General features: G+C 46.1%; 1 protein-coding gene across 4 annotated transcripts in view; it reads left to right on the top strand.

Moving 5' to 3' along the window:
- Nucleotides 1–21,090, top strand: part of OSBPL8 (oxysterol binding protein like 8) — a 126,111-nt gene that overhangs the window by 89,930 nt on the left and 15,091 nt on the right. For all 4 annotated transcript variants that reach the window (XM_015406674.1, XM_015406673.1, XM_015406676.1 and 1 more), the window contains 4 exons: nucleotides 789–886; nucleotides 2,335–2,424; nucleotides 11,225–11,361; nucleotides 13,764–13,949. In XM_015406674.1, coding sequence (XP_015262160.1) covers nucleotides 789–886; nucleotides 2,335–2,424; nucleotides 11,225–11,361; nucleotides 13,764–13,949 — 511 coding nt within the window. The remainder of the gene's footprint in view (nucleotides 1–788; nucleotides 887–2,334; nucleotides 2,425–11,224; nucleotides 11,362–13,763; nucleotides 13,950–21,090) is intronic.

The raw sequence follows: 21,090 nt of genomic DNA, 5'->3' as shown, positions 1-21,090 counted from the left end.
CCAGCCCACTGATCTGCATGAAAGGCTGTTTCTGGAGGATAAGGGACCCTAAGGAATGACATGAGGAAGAATCTGTAGAAATTGCAGATTCAGTCTGGATCCAAACCAATACTTAGGTATAGCTGAAAATTTAATGTTTTTAATAACTGCAAGGAGAAAATAGTGGTAGAACAAATCAGTCATCAAAACATAGCTTCTTCTTGAGTAATATCTTCTACAAAGTACTTAACCCGCTTGGAGATCTGGAAAATCTCCACTGGCAGAAATCTGTGCTATCAGCAAGGCAGACCTTTGCCTCTTCTCCCCCCACCCCCTTACTATAGCCCTAAATGCTTTCTTGAAATGCTTCTCCTGGGGGACAGGGGAACCCCAAGAATAGCATGAGAGAGGAATAATGGGCATGCTGCAAGAGAGAGGACTCAGTGAAAATCGCCTCTGCCTCCCAATGGCAGGACTTTTTTTATTTAATCAATTTAAATATTTCTTTTCTTGTTGACATTGTAAACAAGTTCCTTGCTTTCCTGATCAGCATTAAAAACCCAGCTTTCTAAGTCTTCCTTGATTGCTTTCCTTTTTGTAAGATGTCATCTACTTGGAAAGAGAATTAGAAAAAAAAAAACCTCCCAAAACCCCCCCCCCCCCCCCGGCCCGGGTTATTAGTCTTACAACCATTTCAATCTTCTTTTAACAGCAGGCTTAAACTTTGGAATGTGATATTCAGTTATGTGTGGAAATCCAGTGGACCGAAATGCATATTCCAAAAATAAAAATAGTTCTGTTTGCTACAGGAATTCTGTATGGAACAATGACTTTAGAGCTTGGGGGAACAGTCAGCATTGCATGTGAAAAAACTGGGTACAGTGCTGCCCTTGAATTCAAACTAAAGGTGGGTAAGCTTGATTTTCTTAACCATTTTATTGTTAAGGGCATGGAGAATGAGCTAATTCGCGTTTGAAGCAGTCCTTATTAATATGACATTTTGTGTTTACATTGCTAAATGTAAGCCAGTCGTGAATAATAATTCCCATAGACAGTATACTCTCTTGCATACATAACCAGGTTCACAAAGATCTGAGCTGCAATCTATATGTCATAATGCAGCATTTCTCTTAGTAGCTGGAAAGGTCAGGGTCTTAAACATGATGTTTAAACAGAGGTAGCGTGATGCACAGCCAGTGTTGTCTCTACCCCAATCATCCACCTGACAGACTTAGCCCAAGTGGCTTCTGAATAGGATAAGCTCAGCACCTGTGAAGAAAACAGAGTTCTTTACCACACTTATCCTTCCCTCAGTAGCACCAGTTCTTCCAAAATACTGATAATGGAGGTTGTGGGACTCATGTGGACAACAAAGTCATGCGTTTAGAAGAGGGCAGGGCGCTGTTCCTGTTCGCAGTAGAGTATAGGATTCGCAATAATGGGTTTAAATTAAGGGCAGGAAAGTACCAGCTGGATATTAGGAAAAACTTTTTTCAGTAAAAGTTGTGCAACAGTGGAATCAGCTACCTAGTGAGCTCCCCCTCACTGGCAGTCTTTAACCAGCATCTAGACAAACACTTGTTACGGATACTCTAGGCTGATCCTGCATTGAGCAGGGGTTTGGACTAGATGACCTGTATGGCCCCTGCCTACTCTGTGATTCTATGATTCTATCTTGGTGCAGTCCTGAGCAGCCAGAACTATGGTGGCACTGTTCCTGTGCCAGTGCAGTTTCCACTGACAGAAGAGGGAAGGGAGGGTGATTTCATCTACTTCTCTTTCCTCATTGCAGCCCCCCAGAAGCCCCATGGTAACATCTAGCATCTGTGGTTTGGAGGTCTCAGGGGGCTTCTGAAGGAAGGGGAGGGTGGGAAAGAACCATGTCCTCATGTAAATGCAACAGGAAATGAAACCAGTTCATTTAAACCAAGGGCATGTTGTTATATTACTGTGGGGGAAATTCTAGATTACTAAATTTAATATTGTAGTAATTTATAGAAGCTTTTGCATGAAGTAATTCATTACTGGTCATGATGCCTTACTGTGTTTTGTGTTTCTTTTTTTCTTAGAAGTGGGTACCTCCAACATAACTTTTTTGTTGCACATTGTTTCTTTTCAGATACTTCTTGTGGAAGGGGCATGACTATATATGACAGGCATTGTATTTGAAAGAATTTAGAAAGACTTGACAGAAATATTTACAGTGACCCCTTCCATGGGAAGTATTTGGGAAAAACTCAATGTGAAATGAAAAAGGTATGCCGGCGGTAGTCTCATACACAGCTAAGTATTTTCTAACAAGTATCTGAATGCTGTGCATCTTTCTCAAACTTTTTAATCTCTCCTCTTTAATAGCCATTTTTAGGCAACAATGACAGTGTTAATCAAATACTGGGGAAAATTAAACTAGGCAAAGAAGTTTTGGCTACTCTAGAGGGCCATTGGGTAAGTACTGTATTTATAGTCGAACTAGTTGTCAAAGGTTTGATATGTCCTTGAGATTGATCTGTATTGTTATTTAGACAAACTATCAGTAACCATTGCACAGTCCCTCAGTGTCTACTTTGCTCACTCTTGGGACTTCTGTTTCCTAGTCCAATTAGATATTTTAATGTATGTTTCCAGGGACATGAACAAAATATAAATTAGCAGAGGTGACATAATTTTTCCAGGCTCACAGGATGTGCAGGGTATTCATCTTTGCCAGCTTCCTTATCCTGTTACATTCATATATAGTTCTGTATAAAGTGGAACTATGGAGTTGAGTCAGTTTGTTTAACCCAGAAATCATAATGACATAAAAATATCAAACAACTAATTACAAAAGGCAATGTTTAGATTTATATATTTTACAATCTACTTGCATACCCTGAGCAGCCTCCACAAACTATGGCATTGATTTTGGCAAATTAAGAAAACTTTGTCACAGAAAATAATCCCTACTGAATAATCAAAACTGACTAGACTGGAATTCATAGTTACAAGGCGTAGGAGCAAAGATCTTATCGTAGCACAACAGGTGGTATTGGCATGTTCCATAGAGGAGCTATTTCTGTGCTAGCCCTGCTTTCTTGTAAGATGTTGTCTTGTTCCCCGATACCAGGGGTCCCCACAAACACCTTTACTGGTGCCCACCAGGTGTTTCTAGAAAGTGGGCGGGGCCAGATAAGGCTTCTGCCAGTGAGGCTTCTGATTCACCCCTGGAGATTTGATTGGCTATGCAGATTTTTAAAAACATATTGCTTTGGCGGCAGCTGCTACCACAGCACAAGGATCTGAAGGTAGACCGTGGCAACTGTTTTGTGGCTGGCTGTATGCCCTGCAGCAGCTATTTTGTGGCTGCATCCATGTGTCAGGATTCCAAAGGTGCCCAGAGGCACAAAAAGGTTGGAGACCCCTGCCCTATACAGACATGGGTCATTATTATGAGACAAAACACATTTTAACCCAAATCCTGTTTCTTGGTTGGTTTTCACATTCTGTTAACATACGGGACTTTCATTACAAGGGAAAACAAACTGGTGCTTGAGTTAAGAGGATAGACAAGATATGTGAGAGAATTGCTTCAGTAGGATTCTTTCAGCAGAAGCTGGTCAAATAAGCATTGAAACAAGGAGGAATAGATCTAAAATTTATATTCAGTTTTTCTTCCACTCAGTTCAAAGTATCTTAATTCTTTCATAAAACCAGTGCTGGTCAATGGGAGTTCATTTGCAAGAAACAGTGTATGATTATGTTCCAAAGGAAATAGAAATAAATACCTTCTACAAGAAGAGTATTGCTGGAACAGTCTGAATCCATATGGTCTCACTTACTCGCAAATGATAAACGTACTCATCTTTGTCGTGGTCTCTGTACAGTCCCACACATGGGTTGGGTGCCTGTGCACGATCTCGATCGGAGAATATTCCAGAGCTTGCCTCAGGAGGCAGGCTCTCTTCCTGCCCTGGGGAGCAGGCATGGACTGTGCATGCCTGGAGTCGGGGAGAGAACCACCTCCCACTAAGTTCTTGTTTGACCGCCTTTGTGTTCGCACCTCAAAACGACCGCTCTTCGCATGCTCTTCGAATCGCCTCAGCTGAGTTTTTGTTCCTTTCTTCATTAACTTCTTCTCATCTTTGCTCCTTTCCTTTGTTCTTCTTCTAAAGTAAACCAGAGAGAGAGAGAGAGAGAGAGAGAGAGAGAGAGAGAGAGAGAGAGAGAAGTTCATTTTACTATTTTTCTTCACTTTCGTTCTTTCTCCCCCCCCCCTTCCCCTTCCCCTCCCCTTGGTTGGTAAGGTGTTTGCATGGGCTGCACCCTATTTTTTTTAAGTCGTGTCGCCATTGTCCTGCTAACTCCCATCTAACGACGGCCACAACCTTTGTTTAATTTATTTGGGGGAATTTCATCGGGTTGACTCGTGCCCTCATTGTGCCAAGTTCACTAGGTAGGCCCGTAGGAATAGGGCAGCCCACCTTCGGACAGTTCTTTTGGAAGCTGCATTGTGCCCTACAATGTCTTCAACGGTGTCTCGTGCTTCTTCTGCCCTTTAGAAGCCACCTTCTCAGAGAACGCTAAATCTTCAAAACAGAAACCTAAAAAGCGGGATGATAAACCCTCTTTGATGCCAATATCGAAGTTGTCAGAGTTGACTTCAGTTCTGAAACTCGATCCCATGATAATCTCTAGTCTCTCGACGTCGACTCCTGAGGTGGCCTCTATGGCCACCTCTGCTCAGAAGTCTAAACACCAGCCTTCGACTTTGCCGCCAGCTTTATCCTCTCCGGATTGCATTCTGCTTGGTCAAAACTCTAAGTCACCACCACGGAAGTCTACTTCTCACCATGGTTCTCCGAGGGCTGTTGCCCGTCACTCTACATCTCGTGACTCCCAGCTGCCTATCCACGTTTTGGATGACAGAGAGCACTTTATGAGAAGTCAATTCCGATCTCCTCGATCACGTTATGATCGCAGGGCATATGACTACCACAGATTGCTTTCCCAATCACAGTCTCTGTTTGATTACTCAAGGTCTTCCACTCCTCGCTGGGACCGCTATACATCATCGCGGGACACTGACCTCCGTCGTCACCACCCCCATCGACCCTGATGTGATTCTCATTGAGGACGACGGTCACCGTTCTGGTTCCCTTTCACCAACTAAAGGGCCCAAGGCTTATTTAGAGCTTGTCATTAGGACGGCCACAGCACTCCAAGTGCAGGGTTCTAACGCTACCCCTAAGGTAACCGATGTCGTTAATAGGCTGGTCCAGGCAGACTTGCCGCTGTCAACAATTCTACCTTAGCTGCCAGTACACCTTTCGGTGCTCAAAGAGCCATGGGACCATCCTGCTTCTGTACCTCCGATATCGAAGAAATATGACGCCATTTATAAAATCCAAGAGTCCTCAGGGAAATTCCTTTTCAATCATCCTTCACCAAATTCCATGATAATTCATTCTTCCTTAAAGTCTAAACAGCCGAGACAATCTGTTCCTCCTGATCATGAGGGCAGTAAGATTGATTCCATTGTGAAGAAAATCTACTCCGTGGCTGCCATGAACATTAGGATTGATACTTACCTATCCTACCTTTCCGCTTACGCTTTCAATGTGGCTACAGCTGTTCGTCCAGTTCTCGATTCCGTCCCAGACAAGTATAAAGTAAAGGTAAAGGTTCCCTTGCTCGAAAGCCAGTCGAATCCGACTCTCGGGTTGCGGTGCTCAACTCCGTTTCAAAGCCGAAGAGCCAGCGCTGTCCAAAAATGTTTCCGTGGTCATGTGGCTGGCATGACTAAACACCAAGGTGCACAGAACGCTGTTACCTTCCCACTGTATAGGACAAGTGTAGGCCCACTCTATCTGCTGGTCTTTCGGAGATTTGCTCGATTTCGAAACAACTAATCAACTCGGTATGGCACGCCATTACTTGTTCCTCCAAGGTCCTTACATCTTCCATTGCTCTTCGGCACCATGCCTGGTTTAGAAATATGTCTCTTCAAACCGATGTCAAGGTTAAGATTTAAGACTTGCCCTTTGATGACGAGGGTCTCTTTCACTCCAGCACAGATGAGACCCTGAAGGCTGTCAGTGATAGTAGAAAGAACGCTAGGAATTTAGAAGTTTCTACTTCCATGCCATGCTCTCAATACCGACAATGGAAAACCTACTGTAATAAACGTCAGCCTTCTCCTGCTGCCACCATGCAATGGAGGCAACGACCCTATGATTCTTGTCCACCTCCTCAAAAGCCAAGGCCCCAAGCACCCAAGAAGTCGCAACAACCCAAGCAGTCCGTTTGACCACCTGGATCGCCTGCCACTGCCGCTTTCTTTTATCCCTCCTGTTGGGACCCGACTCTTCCCCTTCCTTCCAACCTGGGAAGACATTACTACTGACACCAGGGTCAGTACAGGTCGGGTTCGCCATAGAGTTCATCTCGCTCCCAACCCTCCCTCACTTCATCATCACACCCCCGAATCCATCGCTTTGTCTAGAGGTCCTTATGCTCCTGAACAAGGGGGCCAGCGAGATCGTTCCAGAGGTGCAACCAACTCTCAGCTTCTACTCCAAGTATTTCCTCATCCCCAAAAGGGACGGCGGTTTGCGGGCTATCATGGACCTTCGGGATCTCAAACTCTTTGTCCTCTGCAAGAAGTTTCGGATGGTCACCTTCAGGGGTCTTGTTGTAGAAAAAGAGCTGCCGGAGCTCATTAGCATAACTCATTAGCATAACTTATTTGCATATGCCACGCCCCCTGACATCACCGGAAGTGACAGAAGGCCACACCCCCTGACATCACTGGAAGTGTGTCAGAAGGCCCGGCTACTTACCCTCCTGCTTCATCCTCATTCCCAAACGGAATGAGGATCGAAGCAGAGGGCGGGGTAAAGAAGGGGGCGGGGCTTCACCACGTGACCGCCCCGCCCCCTAGAGGTTCTCTTCCGGAGCTCCGTACCTGAGAGCTCCCCCCCGACTAGAGCCCTGGTCACCTTGCAATCTATCCTTCCTCTCCTCCCCAAGTCCAGATGGCTAGCGTCGATAGATCTCCAAGATGCCTATTTCCATGTCACCATCTGACCTCAACATCACAAATTTCTCTGCTTTGTCATCGGGGCCACCCACTACCAATACAGGGTCCTTCCCTTCGGCCTATGCACAGCCCCCAGGGTCTTCACGAAGATGATGGCTGTAGTTGTGGCAGCATTGCACCGAAGGGGGATTGCCCTTTACCCGTACATCGACGACTGGCTTCTTGTCGCCTCCACACAATCTCAATTACTCGTGGATGTTCATTCCACACTGGCCCTCCTACACTCCTTGGGACTCTGCATCAATCCCATGAAGTCTGCCCTTCATCCTGCTCAAACCTTACAATTTCTCAGAGCCTGTCTCAGTAACATGACCGAGATGGCCTTCCTCCTGGAATCGAGGGCCAAGGACATTGTGTCTCTAGTCTCGACTTTTCAGCGTTGCCCCCAACAGTCGGCTCGCTCAATCATGAGGCTCCTCGGTTACTTTGCATCCACAATGTTTGTGGTCCCTCATGCCAGACTATGGCTCCAGCTCTGGTTCATCCGCAACTTCAATCCTCAAGGGGGTCACTGGACCAAAATCCTTTCCATTCCACCACAGGTGCTCAACAGTCTGACCTGGTGGTCTCTTCCACATAATCTCCTCTCCGGCATGCCTTTTTGACATCCAGAGATCTGCCTATCGACAGAAGCCTCCCTTTGGGGTTGGGGAGCCAAATGCGGGACTCTGTCTGCCAAAGGAACTTGGACTTCTCAAGAGAGGACTCTCCATATCAACGCCTTGGAGCTCTGTGCTGTTCGTCTAGCCTTGGTTTTGTTCCGTCCTCTGCTGACCGGCAAGGTGGTTCAAGTCGCCTCAGACAACATTGCCACTGTCTTCTACATAAACAAGCAAGGTATGTGACACCGCCTTTGCTTGCCTTTGTCGTGTGGCTCTGCGCCTCTGGAATTGATGTCTTCGACATTCGATCTCCATATTGGCTATACACATTCCCGGTGTTCAGAATATCGACACCAATCGTCTGAGTCCTTCAGCTCCTCACAACGAGTGGTCTCTCCACCCTCAATTTCTTTGTCGTGTTTTCCTCGAGTTCGGTCACCCAACCATAGATGGCTTTGTGACTCCAGAGAATGCTCGATGCCCTCTCTTTTTCGCTCGAGGTACCCCATCTGCCAGATCCCTCATAGATGCCTTTCTCCACAGATGGACCAGGACCCTATTCTATTTTTATCCCCCTCATCTCCAGGGTTCTCCAGAAAATTGTAGTGGATGCCACCACCTGCATCCTCATCACTCCTTGGTGGCTGCACCAGCTATGGTTCCCTCACCGCCTGTGGTTGTCCAGGGGACAGTTTCTTCAACTCCCTCGTGTGTCGGATCTCCTCTCTCGAGACTGGGGCCAGATCCTCCACCCTGATCCAGGTTTTTTCAAACTCACGGCTTGGAAGATCTCCCAGTAGACTTCCCACTGGCTTAATGGTTGCTTAATGCCCGGAAACCATCCACCCGCAACACTTATCTATCGAAGTGGAAGCGTTTTCAAATCTATACCTTACACCACTCCTTTGATCTGACCCGAGCCTCCTTGCCAGATATTTTCTCTTACATCGTATCCTTGAAGGAATCTGGTCTTGCATACACTTCTCTGAAGGTGCACGTTGTGGCTATCTCGGCATATCGCCCTTCAGTTCAGGGATCTACGGTGTTCTCCCACTGCCTCACGAAGGCCTTTTTCAAAGGTCTCCTCCACCTCTGTCTGCCTCAGAAGCTGCTGGTGCCATCCTGGAGTCTGTCTCTAGTCCTCACCCACCTGATGTCTTAGCCATTTGAGCCCATGGCTTCGATAGACCTTCGACTTCTATCCTGGAAAACAGCATTCCTGATTGCTGTCACAATGGCTCGCCGGGTCAGAGAACTTGCTGCATTCCATGTAGATTCTCCATATGCTTTTTTTGCAAGAGGAGAAAGTTGTTCTCAGACCAGACCCATCCTTTCTCCCTAAAGTGGTTTCTGCCTTTCACCTGTCTCAGTCTTCTGTCCTACCCACTTTCTTTCCGAACCCGGCTGACGCTCCGCAAAGAGTCTTACACTGCCTCGACGTCTGGAGAGCTCTCTCTTTTTATCTTCACCGCATGCAACCCTTTAGAAAGTCTCAAAGGCTTTTTGTTGCATATGCCTCCCAGTGCAAGGGTGAGGCCATCTCTTCTCAGCGATTATCGAAGTGGGTGGCCTCAACCATAGCCCTTTGCTATGAGTTAGCACATCAACCCATACCTACCTCTGTCACCACTCACTCCACGGGGGCAGTCTTGACTTCGACTGCTTTCCTGTCTGGTGTCCCATTAGAAGATGTCTGTGCTGCTGCCACATGGTCCTCCACTTTGACCTTCGTGTCCCACTATGCACTGGACGTTTGAGCTCAACGGGATGCTGCTTTTGGCCAAGCGGTGCTAAAGTCTCTCTTCACCTGATTCTTCTACTTCTACAGGTAGGATCTGTACACTGAAACGGTAATGCTACATCCTAACCTATTTCTTATGTTTTTCAGCTGCCAGTTCCCACCTCCATCTGGTTCAGCTCGTTAATCACCCATGTGTGGGACTGCACAGAGACCACGACGAAGATAAACAGGTTGCTTACCTGTGACTGATGATCTTCGGGTGGTCATCTGTGCAATCCCACCCAGCCTTCCCCACTGCTGGGATCTCCTAATCACTTATCTTTGTTGATGGGACTTATCGGTAGCGGTCGAAGGAACTGAGTGGGAGGCAGCTCTCTCCCCGGCTCCAGGCATGCACAGTCTGTGCCTGCTCCCCAAGGCAGGAAGAGAGTCCGCCAAAAAGACTCCTGACTCTGGAACATTCTCCAATCGAGGTCATGCACAGGCGCCCAACCCATGTGTGGTACTGCGCAGATGACCACTCAAAGATCATCAGTTACAGGTAAGTAACCTGTTTTTCCTTGGTTCTCAGAAGTGTGCTTATATATAATATCTATGGACTTGCCTTTTCAGCAGTATAGGGGTGCTCTCACAGAACTGATTATGGCATACTATACAAAACACAATTCCTCTATGTGCAGTCTGGTCACCGTATGTCAAAAAGGACACTGCAGAGCTGGAAAAAGCACAGAAGACTGCAACCAAGATGACTAAAGGGTTGGAGAACCTTTCCTATGAGGAAAGGCTGAAGACTCTGGGACTTCTCAGTTTAGAAAAGACACAACTAAGAGTGGACATGATTGGCCACTGTGTGACAGAGTGTTGGACTGGATGGGCCTTTGGCCTGATCCAACATTGGCGTCTCTTATGTTCTAATGATAGAGGTTTATAAAATTATGTATAAGGTAAAGACAAAGAGAAATTTTTCTCCATCTCCCAAAATACTGGAACTTGAGGGCATGCAGTGAAACTGATGAGCAATAGATTCAGGATGGACAAAAAGAAATACTTCTTTTCAGAGAGAGTGATTAAAATGTGGAATTCTCTGCCAGAGGACGTAGTGATGACCACTGGCACGGGTAGCTTAAAAAAAAAGGATTAGATGGATTCATGGAGGATAGGTCTATCAGCAGCTACTAGCCATGGTGACTAAAGGGAACCTCGAGATTGAGAAGCAGGAAACCTCTGAATACCTGTATGGAGGCAACATCAGATGAAGGCCTCAGCTTCTATGCCCTGTTTTTGGCCCTCCAAAGTAACTGGTTAGCCTCTGTGTGAGACAGGATAATGGACTATATGGACCACTGTTTTAAATAGATTTAATGTTTCTTACAAATCTAAAGTCTGTAGAATGTATTGTAGTAGTTCTAGTAGTATATTGACCCACAAGTGGATGTCTGTGATCATGTTGCTGGGTCACCAGGTCATCATTAGTAGGGGAACAGGTTTTATTTCTATATGTTGGATCTGATTAGGAATCAGTGAGAAAGATCACATTCTATTAGTGGATCACCTAGCAGTAAGTTACAGAAACTACTATACTACACAATAGGTCAGAATCTGACTGACAGGGAATAGTTTCATACCCTTAAATGAAGTTGTTGATGCTGAAATTAGGAGATCTATTTTCAGCTGTGACTTTTAGCTGTCCTCACCCATGTGTGCCAAACCGGTATAACAAATGCCTTGGTTGCAAAAAGTGACTTTCAAAAGGACTCTTTGTTCACATTGACTTTAAGTTGTTTATTCTCTGGCTACTAAAGTAATCTAATACATTAAACTTTACAGGACAGTGAAGTTATTATTAGGGATAAAAAGACAGATGTTTCAGAGACATTCTGGAATCCAACACCTGAAATCAGACAGCACAGATTAAGAAGATACACAGTGAAGTTTGAGGAGCAAAGTGACTTTGAATCAGAGAAGTAAGTTCACTCTGAGCATGTGTTTTTCTGGTTTAATACACAGCAAAGGTAGACAACTGCAGGAATCTTATAAGCAAATGGTTGAAACAGAGAGGGTGGAGAGTGGGAATTAGGCTTTCATTTAGCCTGTAGGTATATGAAGAACATTCCAAGAAAATAACCAAATCGTGAATATGTAACTATAAATTTATTATATAAATTATTACTTCAAATCACTTAAAGAAAACTCTCAGGTACACCCACCAAAGTCACCTGCTAATTGAAGAAGTATAACTAATATTCTAGAAACTCATTAAGTCACTGAATAATATATCTTATGAACATTTAGTCATTATGTAATGATAAAAAGTAGAGACATCTCCCTGCCAACAAAAGTCCGCATGGTCAAAGCAATGGTATTCCCAGTAGTCATGTATGGCTGCGAGAGATGGACTATAAGGAAGGCCGAGCGCCAAAGAATAGATTCTTTTGAACTATGGTGCTGGAGAAGACTCTTGAGAGTCCCTTGGACTGCAAGAAGATCAAATCAGTCAAGCCTAAAATAAATCAACCCTGACTGTTCCCTGGAAGGCCAGATAATGAAACTGAAGCTCAAATACTTTGGTCACCAAATGAGAAGGGAGCACTCACTGGAGAAGACCCTGATGCTGGGAAAGATTGAAGGTCAAAGAAGACGGGGATGGCAAAGGATGAGATGGTTGGACAGTGTCATCGATGCAACGAACATGAAATTGAGCCAACTTCAGAGGACAGCGGAAGACAGGAGGGCCTGGCGGGAGCTGGTCCATGGGGTCGCGAAGAGTCGGACTCGACTGTGCAACTGAACAACAACAAAATGAAACAAAAAGGTCCCAGTATGTAGAATAGCAAACTTGCACTGTGTTTTTTTTAAAGACGTAGTCCGATTAGGGCTCATTGAATGGTGAATACTTAGCTTCACAGTTTTCAGTGCTCCATAGAGTGTTTGTTCAGTCTTCAGTCTGTGTAGCCTTCAGCTTGCAACTTTAACCTTCAGTCTGTAGCTTTAAGTTTCACCTGCACTGAGCTTCAGCTTAGCCTTAAAAACTTGCTGGCTCCCATATTCGTTTCACATTTGCTTCCTCAGAGATAAAATACTAATGTGTATTGTGTATTTAAGTACTAGCTATTGTCTGTGAGATTTCAGCAACTGAGTTGGGTTCCTGAGCTATGCTGAAAGTGACGTTTTGCTGACCTATGTAAAGTTGTTCTTTTTGTTGGAATGGTAAGATCCCTTAGTTATAGTAATGTTGTATATACATTATATGACGGTAAATATTGACACTATATGTTTGTGGCATTCGTATTCTATGGTCCCGGTCACACGGGCCGGATATTGCGGGGGGGGGGGAGGCGTGGCTAATTGCCCCGGCGCAGTTTGATCCTCGATTATGCGATCAGATGTGCCGACGGCACACCACTGGTCCTTCCCTTGGTGCCGGCGGGTAAACGAGGGACCGGAGGGGAATGCCACGTGCCGGCGCGATCACACCATGGGCGTCTGGAGGCAGCCTGTGGCAAACGTTTACTAGTACCTTGGAGGTACTAGTTTTTTAACTCGCATTGTCGGCGGTAAGCCACGGGTGCGCTCCACTTCCCAGATGTTGGGGTGTGATTGCACCCGGATAATCCGCCCACCATCCGTGCCTCTCCCGCGGCAACTTTGCCGTGTGACCGGGGCCTTCGTATGTTTGTGACATTAGTATTCTATCTCTGAGGAAGCAAATATGAAACGAATATGGGAGCCGGCAAGTTTGTAAGGCTAAGCTGAAGCTCAGTGCAGGTGAAACTTAAACCTACAGACTGAAGGCTAAAGCTGCAAGCTGAAGGCTACACAGGCTGAAGTCTGAACAAACACTCTGGAGCACTGAAAACTGTGAACTGTGAAGCTAAGTATTCACCATTCAATGAGCCCTAATCGGACTGTGTCTTAAAAATGCAAGTTTGCTATTCTATATACTGGGACCTTTTTGAACGAAATTGTTTAGGGACTTGATGAGAGTTTCTAGAATATTAGTTATAGTTCTTCAGTTAGCACTTAGGTGACTTTGGTGGATGCACTTGAGAGTTTTCTTTAAGTGATTTGAAGTAAAAAATTATATAATAAATGTATAATTATATATTTATGGTTTGGTTATGTTCACAGATTTTTTTTCATATATCTAGTCTTATATCTGTGTTTTCTTTCATTTAGCCTGTGCCAGAATGCAGGAATTGGAACAACTCCTTCCTATACATTGGGGAAAACATTCGTAATATAGGGAAATAATAGTAGAGAAAATGAAAATATTTTAAAAGTTAGCAGAATTCTTTAGTGTTAATACAACAGAAATCAATTTGCAATCTTCTGATCAAATTCTTTCCCCATTATGTTTATTCATTAGACTTTGGCAACATGTGACCCGTGCTATAAATAACAAAGACCAAGAAGAAGCAACGCAGGAGAAATGTGTTTTGGAGGAAGCTCAGAGAAAAGCTGCCAAAGAAAGGAAAAACCACGATGAAGAGTGGATATGCAGACTTTTTGAGCAAGATTCACTCACAGGAGAATGGAATTACAAATATGCAGAGTGAGTTGGGGAACTGACATTTTGTTTTTGCTTCTTGGGATAACAACAAATCAGTTTGAAAGAACTTGTTGCATTATGCTGAGGCTACAATCTGGCACAGACTTGGGAACACAGTGTTGGATTATGTGCATAAAACTTTTGTGTCATGTTTAATTCCACCTTATGAATCTTGACCTTTGCAAATAGAGGGCTTGATTCAGTTTTCAGCTTGTAATTAGTTCAGCATTTTTTAGGGGTAAGATGTTTCCAAATAGTTGGATTTGTTAATCTGTATTGCTGCCACTTTGCACATTATGACTAGGGGTGTGCAAGAAAAAAAAATGATGTTTTTAAAATTATTTGAGTATATTGGACCAAAAAAACCCCAGTATTTCCTGATATTCTTGAATCGCAATACTAGTACGGTATTCAGATTCAGTAAATATTCAGCAATCCCAATTTTTTTCGAGCCCATTGTGGACCATTAAAATCAATGCCAAATCTATCCTGGGGTATATTCAGTGGTCTAGGAGGGGGTCGGTAGCTCAGCGGACTGGTGGCCTGCGACTTGTAGGGCTCCACAAAGTACTTCCTCACCATTGTAGCCACCATGTCCTGTCTCATGTGCCTACTGCTCCCAGAGGGGCTGAGTATCCACCTGATGAGTGCTGCTGCAGTGATAGCCACAGGGGGAACGCTGCCAGGTGGGGGATGAACAGTAGCAGAGCTGCTTTCACCCCCCTCTTCCTCAGCTTGCACCAATGTGCCCCTCTTGGCCTGCGTGTGCTCAACTCACTGGGAGAGCTCATCTCTCCAGTGACTGAGGTCGTCGACCTGCTCAGCGATCTTGCTCTTGATGCATGGATCACACATTCACCAACATGTAGACCTTTTGTGTGAGAGGCTGAAGGCAGACCTCGAAACCATCTTGCAGCCTTTTCACCAGCACACACCTGTCAGTGTCTGCTTTTCGCACAGCAGATTGGTATCCTTAACACTGCGAGAGAAGTGACCCTTGGTGTGCAAGCACTTCTGGAGGAGATTCCTGAACTCAGAGTCCAGACTGGGATTCTCTGCAGAACCCAGCCCCAAGCCATCTTTAACCAAAAGGTGGCTGAAATGTTGTCTGCTGTGTGTACTGCGTCTAGTACCTCGGTGTGGAGCAGAGCATGGCAGTAGCTGGCCTGGTGACCCTCACCCTGCCGAACACTTAGTTTCTCCATCCACAACATTGCTGGGTGCACCACAACACCAGTGCACTGTCAACAACAGATATGTGTCATGCACCTGAGGGGAGGTCCAGATGTCAGACATGAAGCACACAATTATCTCACAAGCATGGGACAACTGTGCCTTCATGTTGCCCCTGGCAGCCCTGTACAATGACGGCAACATGGCCCTGCTCAGTGTTGTGTGAGCAGGGGGGGTGTACCAGGGATAGGCATTCTGAAGCAGCTTGCGGAAAGCAGCATCTTCAACCATGGAGAAGGGGCGGCCATCTACAGCAACTATTTCAGCAATCAGGTGAGTGACCCTCTTGTTTGCGTGCTGTTCCCCCTACTGAGCACCCTAGTGCCAACCTCATCAGGCATCTCTGTCAGAGATGCTTCACATCCCTTTACTACAATGGAATGTTCAGGGATAGCACTGGAGGTGGTCGCAGGACAACTCATCTCCTGGCTGGCTTACGGTGGCTGCTTGGGCACCCCAACAGCAGTCTCTACTTTGGTGGTATAGGGGCACCCATGCCGACCAGCAGCTGCAGGCACCCCTGGAGCGACTTCCTGTGAGGAGCTTGGGGCAGAACACACCATGTCTTGAGGGGACAAGAAGAGATGTCTGAGGGGGAAGGGGTTGAGATGGCCAAACCTTGGGGTGCACGTCCATCTCTTCCTCTTGCACTTCCAGTCTACGCTCCTGTTCCTCCTGTTGGACTTTCACGGAACCAGAGCAGGGGCATCCAGCCTTTCCTGTATCCTGGGGTGAACTTTAGAGCCAGAACACTCTCGTTTCCAAAGCTCAGCCCAAAAGACAGCTCAGGCAGCTTCTGCTGCTGCTGCTGAGCCTCAGCAACAACAGCTGGAGTAGGGGCTGCCTGAATAGCAGACCCCTGTCCAATGCAAGCACTTGTGGGCACCTCTGCAGGGGGCACCCCAGCAGCAGCCTCAATGAAGATGGCCTTGTGTAGCCTCTTTATTATACCACTTTGGCCAGAAATGGAGTGGTGGAAGGCAGCTGTGGAGGAGTCCTCCACACAGGTGGGGGGAAAGCCGCAGCCTCCCCCCTCCCCCCCAGTACTCTTCTCCTCAGCCTTGCCTCCAGGGCCCTGCTGCATTTCCTTCCTGCTGCTCATTGTTACCCCAGGCCAAACTCTTTCTCAGCAGTACTTGTGGGGAAGGTATTATGCCCCTAAGTACCTGCACTGCAACCTGAAACTAACAGAGTCTGACACCTTTTTATGAACCCTCCCACCCAAAAACTAGGCTTTTGTGTTTCAAAAGAGCTTAACCTACCCTTGCTTCAGTTTTTTTTTTCTTTTTTTGTTATTGGGTAGTGGTTGTATTTTAGTTTTCTTTAGAGCTAGTGGCTTCCTATACTGAAATCTGACTATGGTTTAATAAACTATCCTTGAGATGGAATAGCAAACCTTTTAAAAAGTTTAAGGCTCTTTGCTAAACTACTCCTGACTAGATTCTGTTGGAACAAGCCTGATTTCCTTTATGGAAATGCAGGTGCTTCCTCTTGAAAATTGATAAACTACAGGAAAATTTGTCTAAAAGTGCCCGCCTTCACTGAACCTCAGAGTGCTGCATGCGGCTTTTTAAAAAGTTAATCTGGGCTATTATACCACTGTTTTGAAGACACACATGACCTCTTTTAATATCCTCCTAGCACTGGCCTAATTAGAGAGGAGCTAAAGCCCTATGCTGAAATTTAATTAAAAGTGTTTAAAAGTTAATCAATGCCTAAAACAGAACCTCATTACTAAAAACCTATTTAGCAGCACCTAAGTATCGTACTCAATAACCCTTGCAACCAGAAGCACACACTTGGAAAACAGAACAGTGAACCTCAGCAACTCCGTCCCACAAAAAACCAACCTTCTAGAAAGTAAAGGGAAGAAATCCGGGGGGGGGGGGAGCTACTGGGGAAAAGGCAGGAAAACGGACTTAAGATAGAAGAAAAAGCAAGAAGAACTTAAACCAAAAGCTCCTCCACACTCACACCAGACCAAAAAAAGAAAAGGGGGAAGGGGGGAAAAGCAGAGGAAACAAGCAACAAAGCCTCACCCCCTACCCCCAAAAAAAGAGAAAAAGAAGGAGGAAAAGCAAAGGATGGTGTAGAGAGAGAAAATTCATGTAAAATAAGATTTCTAAAAAACCAAGCAGAACCCACACACACACACACACACACACACACACAAGCCCCCCCCAAAAGAACAAAAAATTAATAAGCTAACCAAGTTTTAAACCTACTCCAAAGAACCAAATATAAGAACTAAAGCAGAAGGAAAGGAACCCTTGGCCTCCCCACCTACCACCAGGGCCAAACAACAACAAAACTCCACAAAAATAACTGCAAGCCATACAACCAGAAGGAAGTAAAACCAAGGAATAAAACCAAAGGGAACAGAAAAATCTGAGGCTCTTAGCCTCAACCCCCCCCCCCAAACACACACAACCACCAGGCCCAAACTAATAACAAAAAACTCCAAACTGCAAGCCACAAAACCAGAAGGAACTAAAACCTAACTAAAGGGAACAAAAAAGGCCTGATGCCTTTGGCCTCAGCCACCCTCCCCCCCAACCTACCACTCACCAAGCCCAATGAACAACTAACAGTAAAATAATAGTTTTTTAAAAAATGTTGTTCAGTCAAACCAGTCGCTGTCTTCACTCTTTTCCAGGCAGGCAAGATCTGAGCCGAAGTCCACAGGAGAGTCTCTCAGGCAGCAGGAGTCAGGCTCAGAGCAGCAGCTGAAGCCAAAGCCGGCGCACACTCTCAAAACCTCTCTTGACAGTAGAGTCTAGCTCAGCCAGACCCTTGTCTTTATGCTCTTTGCCAATGCACAGAAGAATTTTTTAAAAAAACAAATTTTTGTGCTTGCCTAAAGAGCAGTGTTCCCCCTAACCTGAAATCCTATTTGTCAAATTGCCACTGCTCCTTTTCCTCTCCCACCTGTTCCCTGGTAAATGTGTGGTGTGAGGCAAATCACCGTTTCCTCCCAAGGGTTAATGTGGATACTAGTGGACCTATTCCAGTTATAAGTGTCTGTAATCAATCCATCTCATCCACAGGCTCTTATCTCCTTCAAGGCCAAAGCCAAGGAGGTAGCAGTTCTTCCCGAAAGCATGTGGTCTGTGAGGTGGGAGGGGGGGAGCAGGAGCGATTTTGCAATCTTCCAGAGAATTCCTGTGAATGTGAGCCCTCATTGGATCTGGGGTGTCATCTGATACCAGAGGGCCAAAGCATATAATTGAGCTAGAGATTAATGGAAGGGGGCCGCTGACTTGGTGATTTTATTGGACAGAGGCGTGGACTATGCTGGATCGTAGAAGGATGCCTAAGCCTCTGGTTTTGGACTCTGAAGTTCTGTGACTGTGCCATCTGTCAGGTATCAATGTGTTAGACAGAAGAGTCAGCATTTTTCTTGTTTTCTGCTATTTAATCACATAGACTGTGGTGCCTAATGGTATTTCTTCTTTTGTTATTAAATAAATATTTTCCTGTTCTTTTAAGAAAAGGTCTGTTTCTTGTGTGCATATAGCTTCAGGGACCCACAGGACTTAGCACTGCTGGCCTCAGGGGGACCCAGGTCAGGGTCTTGGTTGGTGGGGAAAGCAAGGTAGTTACTTAGTTGGACTTCACATTTGAAGCCAACAACTTTGCAGTTTGCAAACTTGCAATGGCCATTTGCAAAAGCATTGCAGTGATTGGCTTTAAGGCACTACAGCTCCCCCAAGGTGCTTTTGCCATTGGGCTGCAGAGATGTCTCTTCCCCCTCTAGTCTGTTGCCCTGGAAACCAGAGCAAAAGGTGAGAAAGAGCCCCAGAGGAGAGAACTGAAAAGTAACTTTGTAGCCCTTTGAACCATCTGCCACCAGCTATTCGATATAGCTGAATATTTAAAAAAAGCAAAAAAAGAAAAGAAAGGTCTTTATTTGGGATCAGCTCTTCTGGTAGCCAGTCAGATTCTCTCATCTGTATTCAGCTGTAAACAGATCCAAAAAGTACCAGTAAGGAATTTTTGGGGTATTTTTCCAACTTGGATACAGTTGAATACACACCTGTCCTAAATCCTTCAGTCCCCAAGCTGCTAGTAGTGTGTTTAGTGTGTCCGTATACAGTGTGTTTATGGTTAAGATGTGCATTCAGTGCAAACTTGTGTGCACACACTCACACATCAAACTTTCTTTGCGAAGGAGCTGTGGGTTTGTGAAAGAGCTTCTGCTTTATATACAGAAGGTCCCAGGTTCAATCCCTGGCTTCTCCAGTTAAAAGAACCAGGCAGTAGGTGATGTGAAAGACCCCTACTTGAGAACCAGGAGAGCCACTGCCCATCTGAGTAGACAGTGCTGACCTTGATGGACTGATGGTCTGATTCAGTATACGGAGGAAATTAAAGGGCCACACCAGTCTCTAGGAGATTAAAACATAAGGCCAACAGGCTTTGTTAGGGGAACTTGTAATATATAATACTAGGAATAAGGTCCGTTGTGGAAATAAATACAAGCTCTAGAAAGAGGCTCTGTGCGAGTACCCCGGCCTTGAGGACTCAGTGGCAATCTCTTGTGGCCACCTCAGCAGGGTATAAAGATACAGAGTAGACCATTGTCTCCAGGGGAATTGATCTCTGCCACATGAAGAGCAGTCATAATTCTGAGTGATCTCCACCTCTCACGTGGAGATTGGGGAAAGTGGTTGCCCAGGAGGAAATGGCTGCTTTGGAGGGTGGAGGGTATGGCATTGTGCCTGTCTGAGGTCCCACCCCTCCTCAAACCCCACCATATCCAGGCACAAACCCTCAAATCCCCAGGAATCCCCCAACCTGGAGTTGGCAACCCTATCTCCTTCCCACCCAGCCATCAGCCTGCAGTTATCTGTCCCCCGACCCCAGCTTCCTATCTCCTACCCCCTCCCTTCTGGAGAGCAGTCGTAATTGTGGCAGCTTATTCTGTGCGAGAAGTGTCCAGGCTGGCAGTGAGGGGGGGAGAAGAGTGGACCCAGCACCAAGTCAGTGCCATGCAAGTACACTTGAGTGGTGGTTGATGGGCCAATGGTTGATGGAGCGCACTGCACAGCCAGTAGGAGAGCTGGAAATGGCCAAGATGTAAGGGAATGATATGTATAGAGAAAAATATATAAGGATTCCTTCGTTTACTTTGTTTGCTGTATCAGCTTATTGTCAAGGTGGCCCGTCGCCGAAAACTTTGGCACACATGCCAGTCATCTTCTCCCCTCGCCTCAAGTGGACATGTACCTTTTCTCAGATCCCTGACCTGCTTTTCTGTCTGCTGAGAGGTTTAGCACAAACTCATTGCCCTGATTTGCAAAGTCAGGCCTGGCTTAGCCCCATGTGTGGCCCCATCTGTCTGTGCCCTGCGACTTTAACCATGACTTTGGCATCTGAAAGTTTCCAGCACCCTGAATTGATTCTGCCCTTTGTCCCTCACAGCCTCCTTCTTGCACATGATAAGGAAATATTGCGCCCCCTCCTCGCATCTACAGCCAAACGAGTTGTCTGCAACCGCTGCTCATGGGGGGGGGGTGGCTGCGAGACTCCGCTCCAGCTGGGCGGGGAGGGAGAGGCAGAAAGCTTGGCCGATGAAAGGGGCCTCCCAGCTCGGCTTCGCTTTCTCTTTCCCCTGTAAGCAGCCTGTTGAAGGAGGGAGCGAGGATTTGCCAGGAGTTGTGTAGCTTCATCTCCGTCCCATGAAAGGACGTCTCCCAATGAAGGGGGGAGGGGGGACTGGGTTGGGATCCGAGAGGAGAGGGGCGATGGCCCTGCTTGTCTGCGTGGCACTGGGAATGGCAAAACATTTCATGGTGGGGGCGGGGGGGGGGGAGAGCTCCATGTGCTTGGCAGGAGGACTTAACAGCGGGGTCCTGCCTGCGTTGACTTGCAAGCAAGTGCTGGTGAGTGGCTGGCGAGGAAGTGTGCG

The sequence above is a fragment of the Gekko japonicus genome, unplaced genomic scaffold, assembly GCF_001447785.1.
Source record: "Gekko japonicus isolate JY-2015 unplaced genomic scaffold, Gekko_japonicus_V1.1 scaffold188, whole genome shotgun sequence".
Lineage (NCBI taxonomy): Eukaryota > Metazoa > Chordata > Lepidosauria > Squamata > Gekkonidae > Gekko > Gekko japonicus.
This window is presented reverse-complemented; position numbering and strand designations above follow the sequence as displayed.